The sequence below is a fragment of the Corythoichthys intestinalis genome, chromosome 17, assembly GCF_030265065.1.
Source record: "Corythoichthys intestinalis isolate RoL2023-P3 chromosome 17, ASM3026506v1, whole genome shotgun sequence".
NCBI lineage: Eukaryota > Metazoa > Chordata > Actinopteri > Syngnathiformes > Syngnathidae > Corythoichthys > Corythoichthys intestinalis.
The window spans coordinates 18,072,288-18,097,180 of record NC_080411.1 but is presented as its reverse complement, the minus strand read 5'-3'; the positions used below and the strand labels follow the sequence as shown (position 1 = coordinate 18,097,180).

General features: G+C 42.8%; 2 protein-coding genes across 2 annotated transcripts; both read left to right on the top strand.

The window, feature by feature from the left end:
• The first annotated feature begins 1 nt into the window (after position 1).
• On the top strand, positions 2–15,815 carry wu:fi75a02 (uncharacterized). Its single transcript, XM_057819121.1, has 9 exons — positions 2–150; positions 6,028–6,424; positions 6,515–6,766; positions 6,844–6,867; positions 8,692–8,818; positions 8,887–8,975; positions 9,037–9,108; positions 11,124–11,254; positions 11,314–15,815. Exons 1-9 carry the CDS (start codon positions 66–68, stop codon positions 11,463–11,465), a joined length of 1,329 nt encoding a protein of 442 aa, XP_057675104.1. The 5' UTR covers positions 2–65; the 3' UTR covers positions 11,466–15,815.
• Positions 15,816–19,623: 3,808 nt separating this feature from the next.
• Positions 19,624–24,635, top strand: LOC130905606 (molybdopterin synthase catalytic subunit). The gene is made up of 5 exons (XM_057819162.1): positions 19,624–19,739; positions 23,568–23,820; positions 23,886–24,042; positions 24,112–24,235; positions 24,295–24,635. Exons 2-5 carry the CDS (start codon positions 23,694–23,696, stop codon positions 24,397–24,399), a joined length of 513 nt encoding a protein of 170 aa, XP_057675145.1. The 5' UTR covers positions 19,624–19,739; positions 23,568–23,693; the 3' UTR covers positions 24,400–24,635.
• The last annotated feature ends 258 nt before the right edge of the window (positions 24,636–24,893 follow it).

Below are 24,893 nucleotides of genomic sequence, written 5' to 3'. Positions count from 1 at the left end.
GCCAACGCCGTGTCATGTTGATTGTTTGACGTCATTGATTATTTGTATTGATTTTGGCAGTCGTCATGTTGTCCCGCCCCCCATCTGGACCGACTCCGACTCATCCTCTCTCGTTGGCTGACAAAGATGTCGACAGAGCCGCACAAACACGTATGTGACAAAATCAATGTTCAGTCCGTTTATACATGAAATAACATGTACGCCTAATAGGAAAAAACAATGTACGCAAATCAATCATAAACGAGCAGGAAGGAAATACCCTCCAAATCCAGGCGGTGACCTCCAAAATAACAGGAAGTTACCTGCTGTGTAAAGGAAGTGACCCAAAATGAACACGAAGTGACCTAGTATCAATAGGGTATGACCTATGAATGCCCCAAAACGAACAGGAAGTCACCTGAAGTCAACAGAAAGTGACCCTAAAATGTCCCAAAATGAACAGGAAGTGACCCGATATCAAAAGGGACTAACCCGTAAATTTCCCCAAAATAACAGGAAGTCGCCTGATATGTGCAGGAAGTGACCTGTAAATGTCCTGAAATGGGCAGGAGGTGACCAAATATCGATAAGGAATGCTTAAAATTCAACAGGAAGTCACCGGGAATGTCTCAAAATAAACAACAATACCTGACTAAAGCCGGCAGCGCTACAAACTATGCCCCATGATGCTACGGTGGTAGCGTCTGATATGTCTCAGATATATACAGTTCCTGACAAAAGTCTTGTCGCTTATCCATTTTGTAGAAAAAAATGCTGATAACCTGACTTTTAATTATTCAATTGGTTTCAGAAATGGCTCATATGAAAGCTAAGACCCTCCCAAATGATTTTTGATGTACAAAAATATATTTGTTTCACTGAAAAAAAGATTTATCATTTAATGAAGAGATAAAGATCAAATTTTGGCAAGACAAAAGTTTTGTCGCCTACAGAAAGTAGTGTGAAAATTGAACAAAAAATGTACTTCAAATAAGAAAATATGTTACATAACATAAGTGAATAAAGTAGTGGTGCTCTGAGAGCCAAATTTAATATTTTGTATGACTTCCATGGACTGGATCCATGCGGTTCGGCAAGGATTCATAAAATTTACTGAAGTCATCAGGAACGTCAAAGAAAGCAGTCTTGCATGCCTCTCAGAGTTCATTAACATTCTTGGGTTTCGTCTTCCATGCTTCCTCTTTCATCCTGTTCATGTCTGGTGACTGGGCTGGCCAGTCCTGGAGGATCTTTATCTTTTTTGCCTTGAGGAACTTTTGAGGTAGAGATTGAATTATGCGATGGAGCACCATCCTGCTGCAGAATTTGTCCCTTTTTATGGTTGGGAATGTAAGAGGAAGCTAAGATTTGTTGATATTTCAGACTATTTATGTTGCCTTCCACCCTGCAAATCTCTCGCACACCCCCATACTTGGAGTGACCCCAGACCATGATTTTGGAAATGATGTAATCACCAAACGTCACTGTTTTCTGAGTGAATCTCGGATGCAAGCGGGCTCCAGTAGGTCTCCTGCAATATTTGCAGCAACTGTGGTGTAATTCAATGGAAGATTCATTTGAAAAATCCACCTTTTGCCACTTTTCCAGGGTCCATCCTTTTGACATGCTGTGGGCCTTGGCAAATGCCATACTGTTTTTTAATTGTCTGCACCCTGAGAGATCTGCAGGTTGGAAGGCAAAATAAATAGTCTGCAATATCAACAAATCTTAGCTGCCTCTTACATTCTTAACCATAAAGAGGGACAAATTCTGCAGCAGGATGGTGCTGCATCGCATACTTTAGTCTCTACCTCAAAGTTCCTCAAGGCAAAGAAGATCAAGATTTTCCAGGACTGGCCAGCCCAGTCACCAGACATGAACGTCATTCAGCATGTCTGGGGTGGGATGAAAGAGGAAGCATAGAAGACGAAACTTAAGAATGTTGATGAACTCTGGGAGGCATGCAAGACTACTTAATGACACTTAATGACGGCTGTCATAAGCCTTCAGTAATGCTTATATATAGTGTCATGTCATAATTATGACAGTCTTATGAAGCTGCTGTTAAATAAAGTGTTACCTATTAACCCAAATCAACAAATAAGCCACAAGATTCAAAATGAAGGAAAAAAGTAGCGGCTTGTAGTCCCGAAATTACGGTAATCTAATCGCAATAGCTGCAATACCCCTATGTTTAGTTATTTTTAGGGTAAAGGATTGGGCTAGGGCCTATTGTCCCCAAAACCCTCTAACGTCACATATTACAGTTAACGAATTATTCGCGCCACCGTACCAACAGCAGGTATGGTTCGGAGGGGCGTAGTTTGTATGAGGCGTGGTTTGTAGCGTGGCTCCGGCTACATTCAGACCCTTCTCAAAATGGATAGGAAATCGCCTAATGTTAACAGGAAGTGACCCGGAAATGTCCCAAAATGAAAAGGAAGTGACCGAAATCAATAGGGAATGACCTGTAAATGTCCCAAAATCAACAGGAAGTCGCCTAATGTGTACAGGAAGTGACCTGAAATGTCCCGAAATGAGCAAGAGGTGACCCACTATCAATAAGAAGAGCCTCAAATCAACAGGATGTCACCTGATGTCAACAGGAAGTGAGCCTACCATCTCCCAAAATGAACAGGAAGTGACCCAATAACAGTAGGGAATGAAAATAGCAGGAAGTAGCCTGATGTGCACAGGAAGTGACTTGGAAATGTCCCCAAATCAACAGGAAGTCATCTGATGTCAACAGGAAGTGACTGGGAAATGTCCCCAAAACAACAGGAAGTAACAATTTCTCCTGAAATTGCATCCATGTCAATTACTAATAAAGTTTCTCTAAATGATCTGAATCTATAAAGGGTTTACGGTATATGAATAGTAGTTTGAGTATACTGCTGGCCAAAAGTATTGGCACCCCTGCAATTCTGTCAGATAATGCCCAATTTCTCCTAGAAAATGATTGCAATTACAAATGCTTCGGTAGTAGTATCTTCATTTATTTTGCTTGCAATGAAAATACACAAAAGAGAATGACAAAAATTAAATAATCATTTTACACAAAACTCGCAAAAGTAGTGTGGCCGGACAAAAGTATTGGCACCCTCAGGCTCAGAGGCGTCGCATCCCATTAGGCAAACCAGGCAATTGCCTAGGGCCCCCAGCCAGCAGGGGCCCCCAGAGGACCAACAGATTTAGCACACGCAGCTTTACTAGCAGCTAGTGAAAAGCCTTGTGTCTGAGTTCCATGATGGGGCCCCTTCAATCGCTCTACATTCCACCCCCTCCCTCACGTGACTAAGAGTGAGAGTGAGCGGCGATTTGGCTTTTTTTAAAATGGGCGTAAATCCAAAATGAAGAGAAGTTATCCTTCTGAAAGTGACAAAAGAAGAAGAAAAAAGCAGAAGAGGAGAAAAGACAGTGGTGAGTGTATTATGTTACTGTAGTTTTATGTCCTAATGTAGTAGAAGCCGGGCACTTTGAGTGTCCTAAAAAGCGCTCTATGAGATCGAGGCGTTATTATACTTTTATTAAACATGCTATTGCTCCAAGTCCAACTTTCCCCCTTACTTGCACACGCTCGAAGGGCCCCATGTTGCTTGTCGCCTGGGGCCCCCGGAGACCCTTGCTATGCCTCTGCTCATACTTGTTAGCACAACCTAAAGACAAAATAAATGCGAACAACCGCTTCCGCTATCCATCAATGAGTTTCTTACTTTGCTCTGCTGGAATTTTAGACCATTCTTCTTTGGCCAACTGCTCCAGGTGTCTGAGATTTGAAGGGTGCCCTCTCCAAACTGCCATTTTCAGATCTCTCAACAGGTGTTCTATGGGATTCAGGTCAGGACTCATTGCTGACCACTTTAGAAATCTCCAGTGCTTTCTCTCAAATCATTTTGTAGTTCTTTTTGAAGTGTGTTTTGGGTCATTGTCCTGCTGGAAGACCCATGACCTCTAAGAGAGACCCAGCTTTCTCGCACTGGGCCTTACATTATGATCCAAAATTTGTTGGTAGTCTTCAGACTTTATAATGCCATGCAAACCGTCAAGCAGTCCAGTGACAGAGGTAGCAAAACAACCCCAATATTTCAGGGAACCTCTGCCATGTTTGACTGTGGGGACAGTGTTCTTTTCTTTGAAAGTCACGCTTTTTTCCCTGTAAACTCTATGTTGATGCCTTTTCCCGAAAAGCTCTACTTTTGTCTCACATGACCAGAGAACATTCTTCCAAAACGTTTTTGGCTTTTTGAGGTAAGTTTTGGCAAACTCCAGCCTGGCTTTTTTATGTCTCTGGGTCAGAAGTGGGGTCTCCCTGGGTATCCAACCATAGAGTCCCTTTTCATTCCGATGCCAACGGATAGTACGGGTTGACACTGTTGTACCCTCGGACTGCAGGACAGCTTGAACTTGTTTGGATGTTAGTCAAGGTTCTTTATCCACCACCAGCACAGTTTAGCTTTTCCGTCTACATCTACATCTTACACTTATTGATGACACTGCGCACAGTAAACACATGAACATTCAGGTCTTTGGAGATGGTCTAGTAGCCTAGAGATTGCCCATGCTTCCTCACAATTTTGGTTCTCAAGTCATCAGACAGTTCTTTGGTCTTCTTTCTTTTCTCCATGCTCAATGTGGTATACACAAGGACACAGGACATAGCTTTAGTCAACTTTAATCCATTATAACTGGCTATTTCCAACACCACAGGTAAGTAACAGGTGCTGTTAATTACACAAATTAGAGAAGTATCACATGATTTTTCAAAGGGTGTCAATTAGAGATGTCCCGATCGATCGGCACGTCATTTTCAAAGTATCGGAATCGGCAAAAAAATATCGGCCATGCCTTTTTAAAATATATATATTTTAATTAAATCATTTTCTAATTGTATTTAACGTTACAGACATACTATGTTACACTCATCCAGAGTCTTTAATTTAGGCTTAAGGTAGGGTTATCAAAAATATCCCGATAACGGCGGCAATTAATTTTTAAAAAAATGTGTCACGTTGAAATATTTAACGCTATTAATATATGCGCTGCACGACCCTCTCACTCATTGTTGTGCTCAATCTGTAATGACGCCGTTTTACCTATATAGAGAGATAAAAGGCAGCGCAAAATGAGTATAGTGAATTTTGGCAGCATTTGGAGCCTTTCTTCAATTGGCTAAAACCTTGCAATCCCTCTCCCTATGATTAGAAATATCATGGGAAGCAATGTGGGGATGCAAGGTGGCACTTAAGCTGTCTTAACACCCTAAGTTATTTCCCAAAGCAGAGAAGATATATCCATTGATAGCACGACGCACAGTCATGGTTTTACTTCCCATCATGGTTCCACTTCCCATCATGCATTGGGGCATGGCTGCAGTATCATTTACTGAAAGCTCAACAAATACACTAGATGGCAATATTTAGTCACAATATATAAAGTCACAAGTCTTTCTATCCGTGGATCCCTCTCACAGAAAGAATGTTAATAATGTAAATGCCATCTTGAGGATTTATTGTCATAATAAACAAATACAGTACTTATGTACTGTATGTTGAATGTATATATTCGTCCGAGTTTTATTCATTTTTTTCTTAATGCATTGCCAAAATGTATATGATCGGGAAAAATTATCGGGAATGATTGGAATTGAATCGGTAGCCAAAAAAAAGCAATCGGATTGGGAAGCATCGGGATCGGCAGAAACTCAAAACGATCGGGATCGGATCGGGAGCAAAAAAACATGATCGGAACAACCCTAGTGTCACTACGTTTGTCCGGCCCATTTTGGAGTTTTCCCATTCTCTTTTGTGTTTTTTCATTGCAAGCAAAATAAATGAAGATATTACTACCGAAGCATTTGTCATTGCAATCATTTTCTGGGAGAAATTCAGCATTATCTGACAGAATTGCAGGGGTGTCAATACTTTTGGCCAGCAGTGTAGCTGGCCATTTAGAAAAGTGCGCTCAATGTGAAAACGACAACTCTGGTTTGTCTGTCGTTTAAAATGGCAGCCACTGATTGAAAGGGCCTCCCGATTGCTTCTTTCTCAGTTCCCCCTCCTCATCCTCAGTGCAACTGTTCTTGCGCCTCGTTGTTGCCCCGCCTCCTGGCCGCCCACAGAATGGAGGTACGCCGTCTCCTGCGCGGGGCCCTCGTCTCGTTGGGCCGACGGGTGGATGCCCTGGAGAGGGGCGGCGGCAGGAACAGGAGGAGGGTCGTAAAGAGTGCGAGGCGGAGCCGCAGAGGGAGAGAAGAAGAGGAGCGGCCGCAGGAGGAGGAGGCGGTCCAAACCTACGAGAGGTTCGTCGGGCGCATGGTCGTCTGTCAGACGGGAGGCGGAGCTGCCGAGCGCGTGCCGCTCACGCTCTTCAACTTTGAACCCGGGACACGGCGGGAAGAAGGCGGCCGATCGCCGAAAGCCGTCGTCGTCGGGCACAACGGTTACAGGTTGGAAGAAAATTGCTTGTCCCGGTTGACGACGAGGTGCTCCAAAGTCAAGTTTTTGGGAAGCGTAAAGTTGGCTTAAACTTTTTGCAGCGCCTGGTCGCAGAACACTTGGCTGGATTTTCTGCGAGCCATGGGCAACCAATGGCGGGGCCGCCCCGCTCCCTACCGCAGCCAATGGGGATTCTCCGATCGGGCTCAGTTACCGCCCCTCCGGCACTCCGCCGCCTTCGTTCTGCGCCTGTCGCCAGCGGCGCTCGCAGTCCTGGCCGGGGTGACGGACGGTGGTCCCCGCCGGCCCCTGGCGGACCGGACGGCCCCACCCAGCCTAGCGGCGGATCACTGGTATGTCACCGCCTGTTTGACTTGCTTAGGCGTGATGCCGCTTCTTTAACTCGGGTCCACTTTGCTTTTGTCCGCAGTTACTTCCAAGCTGCCGAGCTCAGGTCAGTGCCGACGATGTCACGTTTTATTTTGAAGGGAATGCGTGCTATTTTGTTTCGAATCGGTTTTCTCGATTTCTCGTCACCACTCAGATTTGTTGCCTTTAAAAAAAAAAAAAAATTAGCGGCGGGGGGTTATACACTATTAACCTGTACGCATTCAGATACAATGAATAACGGTAATACCACCAAATCACTAGGGAGTGACATGGAATTGACTTAAACCGAGAACGAGAGTGCGATTTCTGAAGCAATTGCGAAAGTTGCTTTGCTGAGATGTTTGGTATATTGGATTGCTCTCTGTTGATTTCGGTGTCATTTCCTGTTGATATTGCATCTCGTGCTGCAACGATTAATCGATTAACCCGAGTAATTAGAAAAAAGCTTTGAATCAAATTTTTAGATTCCTTTAATTAGAGTGCCATTGTAATGGTTTGTTTTGAAAGTGTTGCAATTAGTTTTATTGATTTGGGTGGATACACTACCCTCTTCTGGCAACAGTGAATATGCCATAACTCGTCTAACAGGATAGAATAGCATAGCCCTTTTTTGTCATTATACAGTTGTACAATGAAATTGTGAAGTATCTCCCTTTACAGTGCAGGACAAAAATCTCAAAAGTGACTTGCAAGTATAAAAGTATAAAATATAAATAAATATAAAATGTGCATGAGCTAGTCCTATGTTCACACAGTGCAAATAATTAAAGTAGCAGTTGACAGTGACGGCATTGAATATTGCACATTAATATTGCACATAAATAGGTATTGCACATAGAATATCTGTGTATAGAAGTAGCAGTTGACAGTGAGGCATTGAATATTGCACGTTGTAAGTGTTGCACATCGTATATTGAATGTAAATGAATATTGGACATTGGGTGATGTGGTGTTACATATACATAAACAATGGCTGAATCCTGCTGCTCCCTGTTAAGACAACATCAGGTCTGTTTATGTTTTAGCTAATAATATTTGTTTATGCATTTGTTACATAGTTTAGAAGTATATTTAGTATGTTTTTGGTCGCAAAGTCTCATAGAAGTGGACCATTTGAAATCCGATCTGGGTCACTTTCGTAAGTGGTTTAAATCTGATCTGGGCCACTTTTTTCCAGAATCTGGCGGTGGTCTGAACTGTCAAGTCCCCCAAATCGGAATTCATGCAGCAATTATGTCAACAAGGAGCGAGAGCAGCACACTTCATTAGCGATAGCGCCTAGCTTGAACTCTGCTTTTACGACACAGGAGGCTGGCTTGACTAGTCATAAAAAAATACTAGGGAGAAAAGGATAAGCCTGATAATGCTCTGTTTCTTACTGTGCGCCAAATGAGCAATATTTCAGTATTGCTTACATGGTCAAGTCGAGGCAAACTGAATCACACACATAATGTGTTTGTATCATGCACGTACGATGCATAGTTATTTGTTTTGATGCTTCTGTGGATGCGGGTCAGTTTGCTCAGCGCATGTCAGACTGCGAATTAGTGGGCATGCATAATACTTGAATGGGCTTAATGGACAAAGGCAGTCCGAAAGGGCTCGCCAAAAAAACAAATATGACAAAAAATCTGAATTGTGCGCTAAGACCTGTAGTATGAACCTAGCCTTATTGAGCTAGGATCATTTCGTGGTCACTTCCTGTTGATTTGGGGTCACATCCTGTTGATATCAGGTCACTTCCTGTTGGAATACAATTGATGGTCACTTTTGCATGACAGGCAAAGCATGAGTTAATTTTTTAAAATGAAACTTATTTTGTCTTTTAGTTCAGTGTTTGACTTTTTTTTTTACATGTGCCGAAAACCACGAATGTCGGGACCGGCAGACTGCGACGGTCCAAGAGAAGAGCTGATCCCTCCGCTCGGAAGCGGCTACCGGCCCTGCCTCTCCCTCCCCGCGCTCCCTCCTCCGCTCTGCTCCCGGCCGGCCCATCGGCCGCCGGCTCCAGGGAGGTTAGCGTGCGCGTCGCGTGTCGTCGACCCGGTGGGCGCGTGAGTGACGCGGCATGCATTTGCAACAGAAAGCCAAGCGCGTATCACAGATCCGAATCCGCCGAGCGTCCCCACGAGAAACGCCGCTGACGCCCATGGGGCTTCCCAAGGTCAAAAGGTAAGGTCGGTCGGAGCGCGGCGACGGGCCGTGGGTCACGCAGCGTCTTCTTGCTCTTCAGGTTGAAGAAGAAGGAGTTCAGCGTGGAAGAAATTTACACTAATAAAAACTACAAAAGTCCTAGCAACAACAGGTAAGAGGTGTAAACTACAATGCCCAGCATGCTTCACTCACTGCTATGTCATGTGGATTAGGGATTGTTACAATTCATAGTCCATCAATCTACCCTTTTGTGGACAAAAATTTTAAGACACTTCACCATTCAGTCGGATGAGTGTCTCAAAACTACTTGACATTTAAGTGACTTTTTTTCAATTACTAATTATTTTCATATTATTGATGGATGGGAGCTTTGCATGTTATGAAAAAGCTAATGTCTATAATATTTCCTTTTTTTATTTTAACCGAAATCACTGCAGGTTTAGGTTTGTACCTACAACAGCAAAGCTACCACAGCTTCTCCAGTAATTGCAGTGCCAGTTTTTAATTATTATTGTCACTATCATTAGAAATAAGTCAAAATGCATACATGTTTTTAATTAATATTGATCATTTTTGGTTTTGTTCTAATTTTTAAAATGATAAATTTCTATAGACCCCACTCACATGACGTCACAACCACGCCTCAGCGTCATATTGTCCGTCAGCTCGTCGTGTTTACGCATTACCGCTACGTAAATTCCTCCTTTTATGGCGTGTTTTTCTGCTCGTTAACAATAATAATCAAAATGGTGAAGCGTGTGTGGCGGTTGGTTGCAGTAACAGAGAAGATAGACGGAGAGACTTGAAGTTCTATCGTATTCCGAGAGACCCGGAGAGGAGAGCGAGATGGACTGCTGCAATTCGACGAGAAAACTAGGCACCAAACGATTACCACAGATTATGTAGGAGTCATTTTATATCTGGTAAGATGCATTTAATATATATTTAGAGGGTTTTGGGCTGACAACCATAGTTAAGATCATTGCGAGGCTAATCGCCGACAACATACAGTTTCAAATTCAAGATGTTTATTTCTTCCACCATCATTATTTTTTGAATAATATTTAGCTGGTACCAAGTGAAAGAAGCTGGCCTCGTCTACGGATCATCAGTTAAACAGGGGTATCCAAACTTATTGCAAAGGGGGCCAGATTTGGTGTGGTAAAAATGTGTGGGGCTACCTTGGGTGATTTACGTAGAACAATATATTTAAACAAATTTTTAGCAAGCCCTTCTGTGTGTCACATTTACTTTATTATTATTTTTTTTTAATTAATTCATAATTTCAACAATCTCACCTTTGTGGCGCTCTTTCGACCCTCGGGCTCTTGCAAAATACTGCTGCTGTGAAATTAAACTAGTTTCAAGTTTCTTTAATTTCTCGCTGAGTATCTTCCCTGTAATGTTGTACATGTTAGCGTGTCTTGTTTGGTAATATTGCGTCACATCGAACTCTTTGAAAACAGCGACTGTCTCTTTGCAAATGAGACAGACACAGTTGTTGTGTATTATATTGAAGAAATAGTCCAATATCCACCTATCCTTGAAGCGTCGGCCATCGCAGTCAACTTTTTTTTTATCGATTGTCGCCATTTTAGAAAATTGGAAGTAAATGGTCACATGGGGGTAATGTTGCTTAGAGTGCTGCTGTTGAAGTTTTTCAAACTTTCGTGAGAATACGCTGAGTTTCTGTGGACAAGATAGTTGTAAATATCAGGGTAGCAGATGTCAGGCAGAGACGGCAAAGACAGCGGGTCGAAAAATATCGATTTAGGCATCAAATATGGATCTGGCGAATGGATCGACCGAAGCTTTTCCACATAGCGCCTTTTATGCAACACATCCAATGAGTTTACAGCGTCTGAAAGCACCGGGGCTTCCATGAATTGCACTTTAAATTGCACGACAAATTGAAACCATTGAGAATACGGATAAACAATGACAGACAATATGGTGGCCGGATACAGCGACACATCATTGTGTGACGTTGGTGAGTGGGGTCTATATAATGGTCTGTAAATATAAAAATGTTCCTTTGCCGCCAACCCTCGCGGTTCAAATGGATTGGCCTTCTATTAGTGACTTATACTAAGGTTATCAGCAGAAGGACGATCGGACACTGCACTGAAAGATTCCAAGTGAGCCCAGCGCGTCTTTTTTCCGCAGGAGTCTGGAGACCATCTTCGAGGAGCCGCAGGAGAAAGACGGAACCTTGCTTCTGATTGGCCAGCAGAGACGCCGCCGGCTCCTTCTCTTTCCTGACTTCACCCAGCCCAGGAAAAGGAAAAGGGCTTTAGGTAGGTGGGTATGCAACGCCCGAAATGCGACACCAATCAAGATTTGTGTCCGTTTCAAGGTGCGGGAGTGGCCGCCGTCGTGCCCAGAAAGCGAGCGGCCCGGCGCCAGTACCGCGCGGGGGCCGACGACGGGTCGGACCTGGACGTGATGCTCGTGGAGAGGCTGAGCGCATTGGAAAGCTTCCTGGCCGCTCAGGGCACCGACGTGTGACCACACTTCCACATTTAGTTCTTAACAAATTGAAGCCATTTTGGCACAAATAAAGTTGAAATCGGTGCTCGCCGACAAACGTCTCAAGAATTGGGCGTCTGTTGCCGTCAGTGGCGGATGACGCACCGTCCATCCAGCGAGGATCTGGGTACATTTAATGGTCACTTCTTTTTGATTTTGGGGCATTTGTAGGTCAGTTCCTTTTGATTCCGGGTCTCCTCCCTGTCCAAATGGATTGCACGCGCAATCCCAAACGGACTGGACGTCTATCATCATCATTATCATCATCAGAGGAGAGAGAATGTTTAATCAAAAAAATATGTATATGGCGGAAAACACAGACAAGATTGAAAAAGCACTTTCTGCTCTTGCACTTCTCTTTAAAAGAAACGGCTGTATTTTAAGCTAAAACAAGTGTTGTGTTTGATAGAACAATATGTCTACATGCTGCCATAGCAGATTCATGGCGCATTAAGCCCCCGAACAATTTTTAATTTGTCTGTTTTACCCTGAAAACCCCAGTTAAGACGTTGCGCAACCGCTTTTGTTTCAACCCAGCCATAAAACAAAGGTATTTAATTATATTTATTCAAAATGTCTGTCGTTTTTAGCTTCGAATCATTAAATGTCTCATATTTCATTAAAAAAAAAAAAAAAAAAGAAATTATTCGGTCACATATTTTTAAACTTTTCAACAAATTATGTCACAATGAAAAAAAATGGCGTCTAAAAAATTCACGGATATCTCCCTCATAACTATCGCTTAATTTTTAAATTTATTTATTTATTTTTGTTACTGTCGCATTTTTTCCGATATTTTAGATGATAAATAATCGATCCAAACAAACAAAAAAAAAAAACGTTTAAAATGGTAAATATATGAAAAAGAACATACAGAATATACTGGTCCTTCTCAAAAAATTAGCATATTGTGATAAAGTTCATTATTTTCTGTAATGTACTGATAAACATTTCATACAAACATTTCAGACTTTCATATATTGTAGATTCATGACAAACAACTGAAGTAGTTCAAGCCTTTTATTGTTTTAATATTGATGATTTTGGCAAAAAAGTCAAGAAAAAACAAAGAAAAAACAAAAATCCCTATCTCAAAGAATTAGCATACCATAAAAGGTACTCTAAAGAAGCTACTAACCTAATCATCTGAATCACCAAATTAACTCAAAACCCCTGCGAAATATTCCTGAGGCTTTTAAAAACTCCCAGCCTGGTTCATTACTCAAAACCGCAATCATGGGCAAGACTGCCAACCTGACTGCTGTCCAGAAGGCCATCATTGACACCCTCAAGCCAGAGGCTAAGACACAAAGAAATTTCTGAGCGAATAGGCTGTTCCCAGTGTGCTGTATCAAGGCACCTCAGAAGTCTATGGGGTGGCAGGATACGCTGCACAACCAGAGAAGGTGACCGCACCCTGAGAAAGATTGTGGAGCAGGGCCGATTTCAGACCTTGGGGGACCTGCATAAAGAGTAGACACAGTCTGGAGTAGAAACATCCAGAGCCACCGTGCACAGGCGTGTGCTGGAAATGGGCTACAGGTGCCGCATTCCCCAGGTCAAGCCACTTTTGAACCTGAAACAGCGTCAGAAACGCCTGACCTGGGCTACAGAGAGGCAGCACCGGACTGGTACTCAGTAGTCCAAAGTACTTTTTTCAGATGAAAGCAAATTTTGCATGTCATTCAGAAATCAAGGTGCCAGAGTTTGGAGGAAGACTGGGGAGAAGGAAATGCCAAGATGCCTGAAGTCCAGTGGCAAGTACCCACAGTCAGTGATGGTCTGGGGTGCCATGTCAGCTGCTGGTGTTGTTTTAGTGTGTTTTATCAAGGGCAGGGTCAATGCAGCTAGCTATCAGGAGCACTTCATGCTTCGATCTGTTGAAAAGATTTCATTTTTTAGCACGACCTGGCACCTGCTCACAGTGCCAAAACCACTGGTAAATGGTTTACTGACCATGGCACTACTGTGCCCATTTGGTCTGCCAACTCTCCTGACTTGAACCCCAAAGAGAATCTCGGGGATATTGTGAAGAGGAAGTTTCTCTTATATATATATATATATATAATTATTTTTATTGTTTTCCAGTCACAAGTTAAATTTGACATACAGTACATTCCTCAATAATGAAATCCAACTTACACACTATGTGACCTTGACGTATAAACATACATACAAACCAAAAAACACAAACAGCACCTCATCATCTGTAAATATACTACTGGACTGTCTCAGAAAATTAGAATACACAATATTCTAATTTTCTGAGACAGTCCTGTATATTGTTCTATGTAAAGGACGTCAGCCAAGGTCGGCCCCCCACATTTTTACCACGCCAAATCTGGTCCCCTTTGCAAAAAGTTTGGACACCCCTGCTTTAAATGGTGGATTAATGTACAGGACTGTCTCAGAAAATTAGAATATTGTGTATTCTAATTTCCTGAGACAGTCCAGTATATAATAGGCCAATGCAGTTTAACAGCACCAGATAGCCCCACACAGTGCTCCCAAAAAAATCAACATTCAATATGAACTTTGGGTCCGGTGGGAGGAGCGGCCCCATACCATATGTGAAGAGGAAGTTGAAAGACACCAGACCCAACACTGTGGATGAGCTTAAGGCTGCTATCGAAGCATCCTGGGCCTCCATAACACCTCAGCAGTGTGACTTTGAACGTGGCATGGTTGTTGGTGCCAGAAGGACTGGTCTGAGTATTTCAGAAACTGCTGATCTATTGGGATTTTCACGCATAACCATCTCTAGGGTTTACAGCAAATGGTCCGAAAAAGAAAAAATATCCAGTGAGCCGCAGTTCTGTGGGCGGAAATGCCTTGTTGATGCCAGATGTCAGAGGAGAATGGCCAGACTGGTTCGAGCTGATGGAAAGGCAACAGTGACTCAAATAACCACCCACTACAACCAGGGCCGTCCCAGGCCATTTGGGGGCCCTAAGCAAAATAATGACAAGGGGCCCATATTTTTGTCCCACCATTTCGTCACAGTGTACTGTGAAACTCATATATGCAATCCAACCAATACGTCCATATTTTGTATATTAATCAGATTTTGCTGAACTGCATACTTCAAACTTCTCATCCCAAATGACTGTCAGTACTTACAGTAGATGGCGCCAAACCTTTTTCTGAAAGAGGAAAAGAAGGAATACTTTTATTTTTTTAAGCTTGTAATCAAGTATCAAAACTCACAAAAGTAAAATAGGGCAAACTGTAGAAAACTGATGTTTGCATTGATAAACGACAATGTGCGCCACATTATTCACGATGCTCTCTTAACAACGTATAAATTAGGTTTCCAGATTGGGGGCCCCCTAGTGGTCAGGGGCCCTAAGCAGCTGCATAGTCTGCGTATAGGCTGGGCCGGGCTTGACTACAACCAATGTAGGCATCTCTGAACGCACAGTACGTTGAACTTTGAGGCAGATGGGCTACAGTAGCAGAAGACCACGCCGGGTGCCACTCCTTTCAGCTAAGAACAGGAAACTGAGGCTACAATTTGCACAAGCTCATCGAAATTGGACAATAGAAGATTGGAAAAACGTTGCCTGGTCTGACGAGTCTCGATTTCTGGTGCGACATTCGGATGGTAGGGTCAGAATTTGGCGTCAACAACATGAAAGCATGGATCCATCCTGCATTGTATCAACTGTTCAGGCTGGTGGTGGTGGTGTAATGGTGTGGGGAATATTTTCTTGGCGCTCTTTGGACCCCTTGGTACCAATTGAGCATCGTTGGAACGCCACAGCCTACCTGAATATTGTTGCTGACCATGTCCATCCCTTTATGACCACAATGTACCCAACTTCTGATGGCTACTTTCAGCAGGATAATGCACCATGTCATAAAGCTGGAATCATCTCAGACTAGTTTCTTGAACATGACAATGAGTTCAATGTACTCAAATGGCCTCCACAGTAGACAGATCTCAATCCAATAGAGCATCTTTGGGATGTGGTAGAACGGGAGATTCGCATCATGGATGTGCAGCCGACAAATCTACACCAACTGTGTGATGCCATCATGTCAATATGGACCAAACTCTCTGAGGAATGCTTCCAGCACCTTGTTGGATCCAGTGTTGAATTTATGCCACGAAGAATTGAGGCAGTTCTGAAGGCAACTGACCAGCTCGCGGCGCTGCTGCACTCTTGTCACGAAGCGACAAGGAAGAAGAACGAGCCAATAGGAGGCGACACATGACGTCACAAGAGTTGACGCTGGCTGAACAGAAACGTATGCAAAAAAAGTTTCGTTGCAAGAAAAGGTATTTCTCAAAAGTGCTTAGATGACCGGAAGCGCTAGTTTCCCTCAATGACCGCGCAGGTGAGTTAACGTTTCGTTTTAACGTCACCAAAATGCACTCGTACTCCCAATTTGAAGCCGCTAGGGAACAAACGTTTCCTGCAAATGACTAACATCAATCGAAACTGTTTGGTTCTTGTATGCTAGCTGAACGGACTGACGTATGGAACTTGAAAGAACCTTTGACCCCGACTAAACTATTGCAAATTAACTTCTGCTTAAGCTAACCGACTTGTCACAAGACCAGCGCAAGAGACGCGCACGCGCACACTTGACAGTCACAAGCGAATGACGAGGCTGTCACGTGTGCACGTACATACGTTTTAGGTTGACCTTCCGCAATAAATCATGCTATCAAAAAAAGATGCTATCAATAACAAGATAAAACATGTCATAAAGCAATGATTACCGTTAACAATACTCTAGATTGGCTGCCATCTAGAAAGATAATACTTATGGGTGGCGACTGGCGAGAGAACGCTTTGGTGGTGTTTGGGGGTGTGAGGCAAATATTTCAGGACGCTATTATGATACTTGATCGATTCTTTTGACAACAATACGTTATTCTGTGCAGAGGCGTCGCGTCCCATTAGGCCAGTGCTTCTCAATTATTTTCTGTCACGCCCCCCCAAAGAAGACTTAAATGTTTCACGCCCCCCCAAACTCTGCCGCCACTGTAAATAATATAATTTGTCTATAATATGACTATTATAAGTACGCCTCTGCCTAACATTATGTCCTTTTTTTTCTATTAAAGAAAAAAAGTAACATAGATCAACTTATACTAAAGTATAACTTTATTAGCATTGTTTTGTTGCCTGAATTAAAAAAAAAGTCACATCCAAACTAAAAATACACTCAAGGTACATTTTTGACCATTGGATACTGAAAAATAAAATGTAATAAAATCAGTAAACAATAACTAATTCAAATTGATTAGAAACATAAACTCATGAGGACAATATGCCAAAAAATTTGACCGAAAAAACTAAACTGAATAGAAGAAGGGGGGAAAAAGTGTCTTTGGACAGAAGGACAGTTTTTATTTTCGCTGCTCACAGTATCACCTCCTTAGTCCTTTGCAATGGTGTGGGGTTATTTTGCACAGAGCATGCTAACAGTGCTCACCGGTTTACTGATATAACACTGGCAAAGCGGGACGATTGTTGGCAATATTCTGCACGTTTTCGCTGAAAAACAATCAAACGGCTTATCAATGAGATTGAGGTCTAATGTCTTTAAGTGGCGTCTTAATTTTTAGACGCAGTAAACAGTGGTCTTTCCTCATCTCCCTCGGTATTAAAAGTGAAAGCCAAAAGGCAATGGTCATTCTCGGCGGCCGAGGGAGAACCGTAGTTGAGGGCGGTTGTCGCGACGATCCCAAGCCGAAAATGGCACTTCTCGGCCGGACACCTGAGAACCGGAGAAGACGGTGGGTCGCTGCGTGAGTCCGGCCGGAAAACGGCGCGCAGCTCTTCATCTCTTTTCTGTCCTCTTGCTTGGTTCAAAAATACTGTGTGCACTCTGAAAATGAGAACGCCACTGCCACCCACTGAGTGGATGTGCAAGTACACTTTATTCTAGTACGGCAAAAAAAAAAAAAAAAAAGTATGTTCCCGAGGTCACATGCGCCACCCTTGGCATCGCTCTGCGCCCCCCTGGGGGGTGCGCCCCACTATTTGAGAAGTACTGCATTAGGCAAACCAGGCAATTGCCTAGGGCCCCCAGCCAGCAGGGGCCCCCAGAGGGCCAACAGATTTAGCACACACAGCTTTACTGCACTGTCGCAGCGACAAGTGCGACAGTGCCAGCGAAAGCCTTGTGTCTGAGTTCCATGATGGGGCCCCTTCAATCGCTCTACACTCCCCACCCCTCCCTTACGTGACTCAGAGTGAGCGGTGATTTGACTTTTTTTTAAATTGGCGTATATCCAAAATGAAGAGAAGTTATCCTTCTGGAAGCGCCAAAAGAAGAAAAAAAAAGCTGAAGAGGAGAAAAGGAAGCAAGACAGTGGTGAGTGTATTATGTTACTGTAGTTTTATGTCCTAATGTAGTAGAAGCCGGGCACTTTGAGTGTCCTAAAAAGCGCTCTATGAGATCGAGGTGTTATTATACTTTTATTAATCATGCTATTGCTCCAAGTCCAACTGTCCCCCTTACTTGCACACGCTCGAAGGGCTCCATGTTGCTTGTTGCCTGGGGCCCCCAGAGACCCTTGCTACGCCTCTGATTCTGCGACGAATCGACTCCGTAGCCTTCCATCGATTTAATACAAAATGATGAACACGTCTAACATAATCCATTCCAGTTTACCCAAAGAAATACAAATCAGTTTTTATGTGAATGACCATTTTGTTGATGAGACGTGACTTTTTCTAACGAAATGGAATATTGAAATAATAATCATTTTGCATTTTTAATCAAAGTCCATTCCATTGTGCTAACTAATGGATATATTGATCCACATCAATTCATTGTGACACCCGTCGTGTCAACATATAGAAGGTAGATGAATGTAGACTAGGGGTGTCAAACGATTAAAATTTTTAATCGAGTTAATTACAGCTTAAAAATTAATTAATCGTAATTAATCGCAATTAATCGCAATTCAAACCATCTATAAAATATGCCATATTTTTCTGTAAATTGTTGTTGGAATGGAAAGATAAGACACAAGATGGATATATACATTCAACATACGGTATATAAATACTGTATTTCTTTATTATAACAATAAATCAACAAGATGGCATTACCATTATTAAGATTCTGTTAAAGCGATCCATGGATGTAGTTCTTAAAAGATAAATATTAGCACAAGTTATCGAAATTTTATATTAAAACCCCTCTTCATGTTTTCGTTTTAATAAAATTATTAAAATTTTCAATCAAAAAATAATCTAGTGGCCCGCCATTGTTGATGTCAATAATTACTTACACAATGCTCATGGGTGCTGAAGCCTATAAAATCAGTCGCACCCAAGCGGCAGCAGAGGGCGCTAAAACTCCGAAAAACACAACAAGTACACATTTCACTGTGCTTTCATTTTAATCTGTTTGAGCGGTGCATTTGTGCGTTAATTGCGTCAAATATTTTAACGTGATAAATTAGAAAAAATAATTACCGCCCGTTAACGCGATAATTTTGACAGCCCTAATGTAGACATGTACATGTAACACGTAGAAGGGCAAGTGACATTTCCAAATGAATGCGGGTCAGACAATCAGTAGCATACTTAGTGGTGTGTTCCCCACCTCCAGAACATTGACATCTTTTTACATTACTTACAGTGGCTGCTGGCGGAAAAAAAGACTTCTAATATCACTCCTCTTTGAAGGGGGCGGAGGAGGCGGCATGTTGACATGTACTTCTGTTGAGTTTGTGTGTGTGTGGGGGGGTCTAGTCATCAGCCAATCAAACGTGCGTTTGAGGGAATAAAATGGACTGGCAAATTCAGCAAGTGAAAAGGTGTAAATGTAAGTCTGGACATAATGAAAATAATTCACTTAATATTGGTAGGTTCAATTTTATCTATACAGCGTATGGGAAGATAATCTAAATTACTTATATAACCAAACTCATTATATAATGCAGATAAGGGTGCTCAAAAGTTGGTGGGGACCATTTGGGCATCCTGTAAAGTTGGTAGTGTTATGTCCCTACCGTCCCTATGCAAACCTACGCCCTTGGAACAAACGCTGCCACTTCAAACGGATTGCACGTCTACTCGTGATAATCTCGACTAGAAGAAGAACAGATTTTATCGGCTGCCGATGAATGAACCGTTACTAAACAGAGTGTGTTTTGTAGGTGTGTGTGTTGTACTTTGCGAAGAGCGCCGAGCTGAGCGGCTTACGGGAGGAGCTTTTGCCAGTGGACACGCCCATCAGCAGCCAGGACCTTTGGACTCGGTTACTACAGCAACACCCCGGGTAGGCGCTTACAACCTAGTGTTGCACTGATACCCATTTTGGCTCCCGATACCCGGCCGATGCCTGTTGATTTTTTATTTTTTTTGCTTTTAATACTAAATGACTTCATACGCAAATGTAAAGTCATTGCTGTCAAGGCTTGCTCAAACACCGTTTTACTCATTGACCGCCGTTGACACCGCTAGACGTCCAATCCATTTGAAGCAGGAAGGTTGACGGTTGATAAACGGACTTGAAACCGGTTGAAGGTCTACCAGTGATGAACTTGATCGACGATAGAAGCGCAAAAAGACCTTTCGTTGCCCCGTGGCCGCCCTGAGGTGACGTTACTATCAAAGTTAACTAGAGCTGAAACGAATACTCGAGTAACTCGAGTTTAAAAACTGATCCGAGTAATTTTATTCACCTCGAGGAATCGTTTAATTTTGCCGGTCATCACATTTTGCCCGGACTACTTTCAATGCGGGACAACGCGCTGACTTCACGTGCGTAGAGGAAGAAGCAAAAAAAAAAAAAAAAAAACGTACCGCAGCCGACAGCCGCTACAAACTATGCCGACGTTGCTAAAAACTACGCCCGCATGTAACTATGCTACCTTGGTAGCAGGTAGTGTCCGATGCCTCTCATAGATATCGCATGCATTTAAGACTAGATGCGAAATGACAGACTCGGCCGCGTCTGGGCAGTGTTAGTAAACAGCTGCCATCTTTAAGCAGTAGACTTCTCATCGCTAATAAATATTACATTACTGTCTCGCTCACGTAACGTTAGCCCTTCGGAGGGCTAGGTTTCTATTGATTATGAGTTTATGACCACTGTCAATGCGTGGCTAACGTGTTTTACATACAGGCTTTATTTAATCTGTAAAAGCACAGCGCTGGAGAGTGATGAGGGTGTAAAATTAAAACATGATAAAGCTAACTGTCAGTTTCAGCTCAGTAGTAAGTACTGAATAAATGTGCTCCAATACAGTAGGTATCATACATTTATTTTGAACACTGCAAAAACTCAAAATCCTACCAGTACTTACAGTTTAGACCAGGGGTGTCCAAACGTTTTGCAAAGGGGGCCAGATTTGGCGTGGTAAAAATGTGGGGGGCTGACCTTGGCTGACGTCCTTTACATGGAACAATATGTTTAAGCAAAATTTAGCTAGCCATTCAGTGTGTCACATTTGCTTTATTATTTTTTAAATGAATAATTTTAACAATCTCACAACTAGCCTTTGTGGCGTTCTCTTTCGCCTCTCGGGCTCTTCAAGTTGCTTCAATTTCTCGCTGCGCATCTTCCCTGTAATCTTGTCGTACATGTGGGCGTGTCTTGTTTGGTAATATCGCCTCACATTGAAATCTTTAAAAACAGCGACTGTCTCTTTACAAATGAGGCAAGACACAGTTGTTGCATATTTTAGTGAAGAAATAGTCCAATTTCCACCTATCCTTGAAGCGTCAGCCGTCACAGTAAACTTTCTTTTTTTGTTGTTGATTGTCGCCATTTTAGAAAATGGAAGTAATGGGTCACATGGAGTAATGTTGCTTAGCCCTTAAATACTTGCAACATGAAGCAATTATCAGAGAATCCCAAAACTTGAAAAATAAGGTCCTAATGAAACTATTTTTCAAATTTGTAAAAAGAAAAGTCAAAATGAATATGTGTAATTAGCGCGCTAATATCTATAACCCATGCTAAATCATGTTTTTTTCTCATGGAACCTGCAGATGCATGTGTTGACTTGCATCCATCATTTTTTTTTTTTTTTAAAGAAATGTCAAAATTCTAAATTAGTCTCAAAATCATGAAATTTTAGGTGTATCAAATGTGATACATTTGGCAATAAAGGGTTAAAGTGCAGCTGACTTTTAGTGGGTAAATGAGGAGCAGCATTTCGTGTGTAAGCTACTTGAAATGCTGGTTGCAGTACTGCTGACCAATTTATTAAGTCTGTGTGCGGGCCAGACGTTATTGATTTTATGACAGAGGCCGGGGGCCGGATGAAATTTGACCACGGGCCACATTTGGCCCCCGGGCCGGACTTTGGACATGTCTGGTTTAGACTAACTTAAAACTTAACGAAAACTTAAAAATAGCATGACACAAATGGAAATTAAATTGAAACACGTGGGGAAAACACGTAGCTTTCAAGGGATGTGTGTTATCAAGCGTAATTACATTTTTAGGTAAGAAATATGTTTTTTTTTTTAAAAATAAGATCTAGAAGTTTTTTGAGGCGAAGCAGTGAATTTTTTTTTCTAGTCACACCGTAGATGCAATTGTTGGCTGTTTTCAACAATGTACATCGAAAACAAAGACATTGATTAACTGAAAATGGTTCAATATTGGATTAAATGTCTTTTTTTCTCATGTATATTTATAATTGCTCTTTACCTAAAAACAAAAACAAAAATGTTTCGTCCGATTACTCTATTAATCGATAAAATTTTCAGTCGATTACTCGATTACTAAAATATTCGATAGCTGCAGCCATAAAGTCCACGCGTTAACATCAGTGTTGTTAATAACGGCGTTACAATATAACGGCGTTACTAACGGCGTTATTTTTTTCAGTAGTGGGTAATCAAATTAATTACTTTTCTCATCTTGGCAACGCCGTTACCGTTACTGAGGACGGAAAGGCATGCGTTACTATGCGTTACTATACTGGTCGAAAAGTCTGAGGGAGACGGACTCACCGAGACGACAGAGCAGAGCAGGAGTGGGGAGAGGCAAGAAAGTTGTGATGCCGAGCAGACGCGATGCTAGGTAGCTCCAATAATACATGTTGTAGCCGATAGCCTACAAACTACGCCCGCATGTTATGGTAGATATGGTAGACATGGTAGATATCACATGTACTGTATATAGATATAACTAGATGCAAAATGACAGACATTGCACTCAATGCGTTAGTAGACAGCGGCCATCTTGAAGCAGTATACTTTTTAGGACGGCTATGTTGTAGAGAACTTTCCTAGCGAACCTAAGTAACTTTTTATATAAAATACTTCTAAATCGGCAAAATCTTGACTTGAATCTATCTTTAAATGATGAAACAGTTTTAAAACTTTCATATGTTGAAAGTAGAGAGAAGGGAACTAATGCAATAATGGGAGCAATTCTAACAACTTTTAACAGTTGATCCAGGGTAAAGAGTAAATTAGGGTAAAGAATTGGGCTCGGGCCAATTGTACCAAAAACCTTGACAAAAAACTTCGCATAGTGTGGCCAGTGTTTTTTTTTTTTTTTTTTTTTTTGAGGGAAAAAAAAAAAGTAATTATCACCAATTACTTTGCCAAGTAACTAATTACTCTTACATTCAGGTAATTGAGTTACTAACGCAATTACTTTTTGGGAGAAGTAATTTGTAACTATAATTAATTACTTTTTTTCAGTAAGATTAACAACACTGGTTAACATTAAAATGAAGTCGTATATTAGCCTATTTCTCAACCAAAAATGATTTGATCAATATCAAATCATCTGCTATTCACTGCGTGGCCCTGTAGAAGGTGCTAGATGTCCAATTCATCTAAAGTAGGAGGGTGGCAGCGAACAAACAAATTTTAACACATTTCAATTGACAGCAGAAGGATGATTGGACATCGGCCCCTCGGGAAGGGCGAAGAGCGCTCCTTTTTGTGGAGCCGGCGGCCATCCAGGGTAGGGCGACTGTCGGTCGGTAACTAGATATTGAAGCGCACGTATTGTGCAGCGGCGGTGTGTTATTTCTTAGTACCGATGACATCGTATTAGTACTGGTATTAATATAGGTAACAAGGCGACACTAGTAAGAACCCGACCTCGCCTCGATGGCACTCGATTTGTGTGCAGACTGCACGTGCTGCAGGGTCACGTGGTGTTGGCGGTGCGCCGTCAGTACGTCGCCGTCGACGACCCCCGGCCGCTGACCTTGCGGGACGGAGACGAGGTCGCCGTGGTGCCGCCGCTCAGCGGAGGATGAACTCGCTTTCGACCGCGGAGAAAGGGCGGGACATCTTCAAGCTGAGCCGCGATCGGCCGTCGACGGACGAGGCCGCGGCGGCGGTGGGCGATGCGTCCTGCGGAGCCATTTCTCTCTTCGTAGGTACTGTCGAGGTCACGCCCGCCCTTTCGTCGGCCTACGCTCATTACGCTCTGTGCCGGTTGCAGGGACCACGCGCGAGGACCATTCTGAACATGGGAAGGTGATCGGTTTGGAGTACGAGGCATACGAGCCCATGGTCCTGTCTGAGCTCGCCAGGCTGTGTCGTGATGTCAGAGACCGCTGGCCCGACGTGGCGCGCGTGTACGTGCACCACCGACTCGGGTAAGGTGGGAGCTCGCGCTCACTGGGCTAACGGAGCGCACCGTTAACTGGCGCGCGCTCGCCCTGCAGGTGGGTAGGAGTGGGTGAGGCCAGCGTTGTGGCGGCCGTCTCGTCGCCTCACCGCCACGAGGGTCAGCGTGCCCTGGCTCACCTAGTGGACGGCTTAAAGGCCAGCGTCCCCGTCTGGAAGAAGGTCAGATCGTCGGACAAGAGACTCACTCTCACGTGCTCACCTCGCCCTCTTGTCAACAGGAGGTGTACGAGGGCCGCGGGACAGCCTGGAAGGAGAACGCTGAGTGCGCCTGGGCCCGTTGCCGTGGAAACGACTGCACGCAAAAAGAACCGTCGCTCCAATAAATGCTGTAAACCTGCCGTGCGTGATGTCAACTCATTCACTGCAATCTATCTAGCCTTTCCTTTCTGTTGAATTTACTCATGTCCTGTGACTGTGGCCTAAAATGTGACATCTACTTATCTCTGACTTTTTTCATCGTCAATCATTATTTTTTATACATTTTTAAATGAATATAAATTAAAACAATCAAATTCAAATGAATCAAAACAGAAATGCAAATGTTATTGCCCACAATAACACGCTAAAGAAACAAGTGACATTCAAATATCTTAATATTTTTCCGTGATCATAAATGGAACTATAAATTAAAAAAAAAAATTAAATTGATGTGCCACCCCCCCCAAATAACACTCTTAAGTTGTTTTCCCCTCGATAGTATTTTAGTCATTGGCTGCCAATGACAATGATAGAGTTAATTCTCAATTGCTGCCAGCCTCTCCCGGTCCTAAAGGATTGCACGTCTAGCAACGTCAATGGCAGCCGGTGAGTACCTATA

Bases quoted from the DNA above. Each gene is read 5' to 3' on its own strand.
- wu:fi75a02 (XM_057819121.1), top strand. From the start codon at position 66: ATGTTGTCCCGCCCCCCATCTGGACCGACTCCGACTCATCCTCTCTCG. The intron at 8,819-8,886 runs GTTAGCGTGCGC...CATTTGCAACAG, and splicing joins CGGCCGCCGGCTCCAGGGAG to AAAGCCAAGCGCGTATCACA. The intron at 9,109-11,123 runs GTAAGAGGTGTA...TTTTTTCCGCAG, and splicing joins AAAAGTCCTAGCAACAACAG to GAGTCTGGAGACCATCTTCG.
- LOC130905606 (XM_057819162.1), top strand. From the start codon at position 23,694: ATGAACTCGCTTTCGACCGCGGAGAAAGGGCGGGACATCTTCAAGCTG. The intron at 24,043-24,111 runs GTAAGGTGGGAG...CTCGCCCTGCAG, and splicing joins TACGTGCACCACCGACTCGG to GTGGGTAGGAGTGGGTGAGG. The intron at 24,236-24,294 runs GTCAGATCGTCG...TCTTGTCAACAG, and splicing joins GCGTCCCCGTCTGGAAGAAG to GAGGTGTACGAGGGCCGCGG.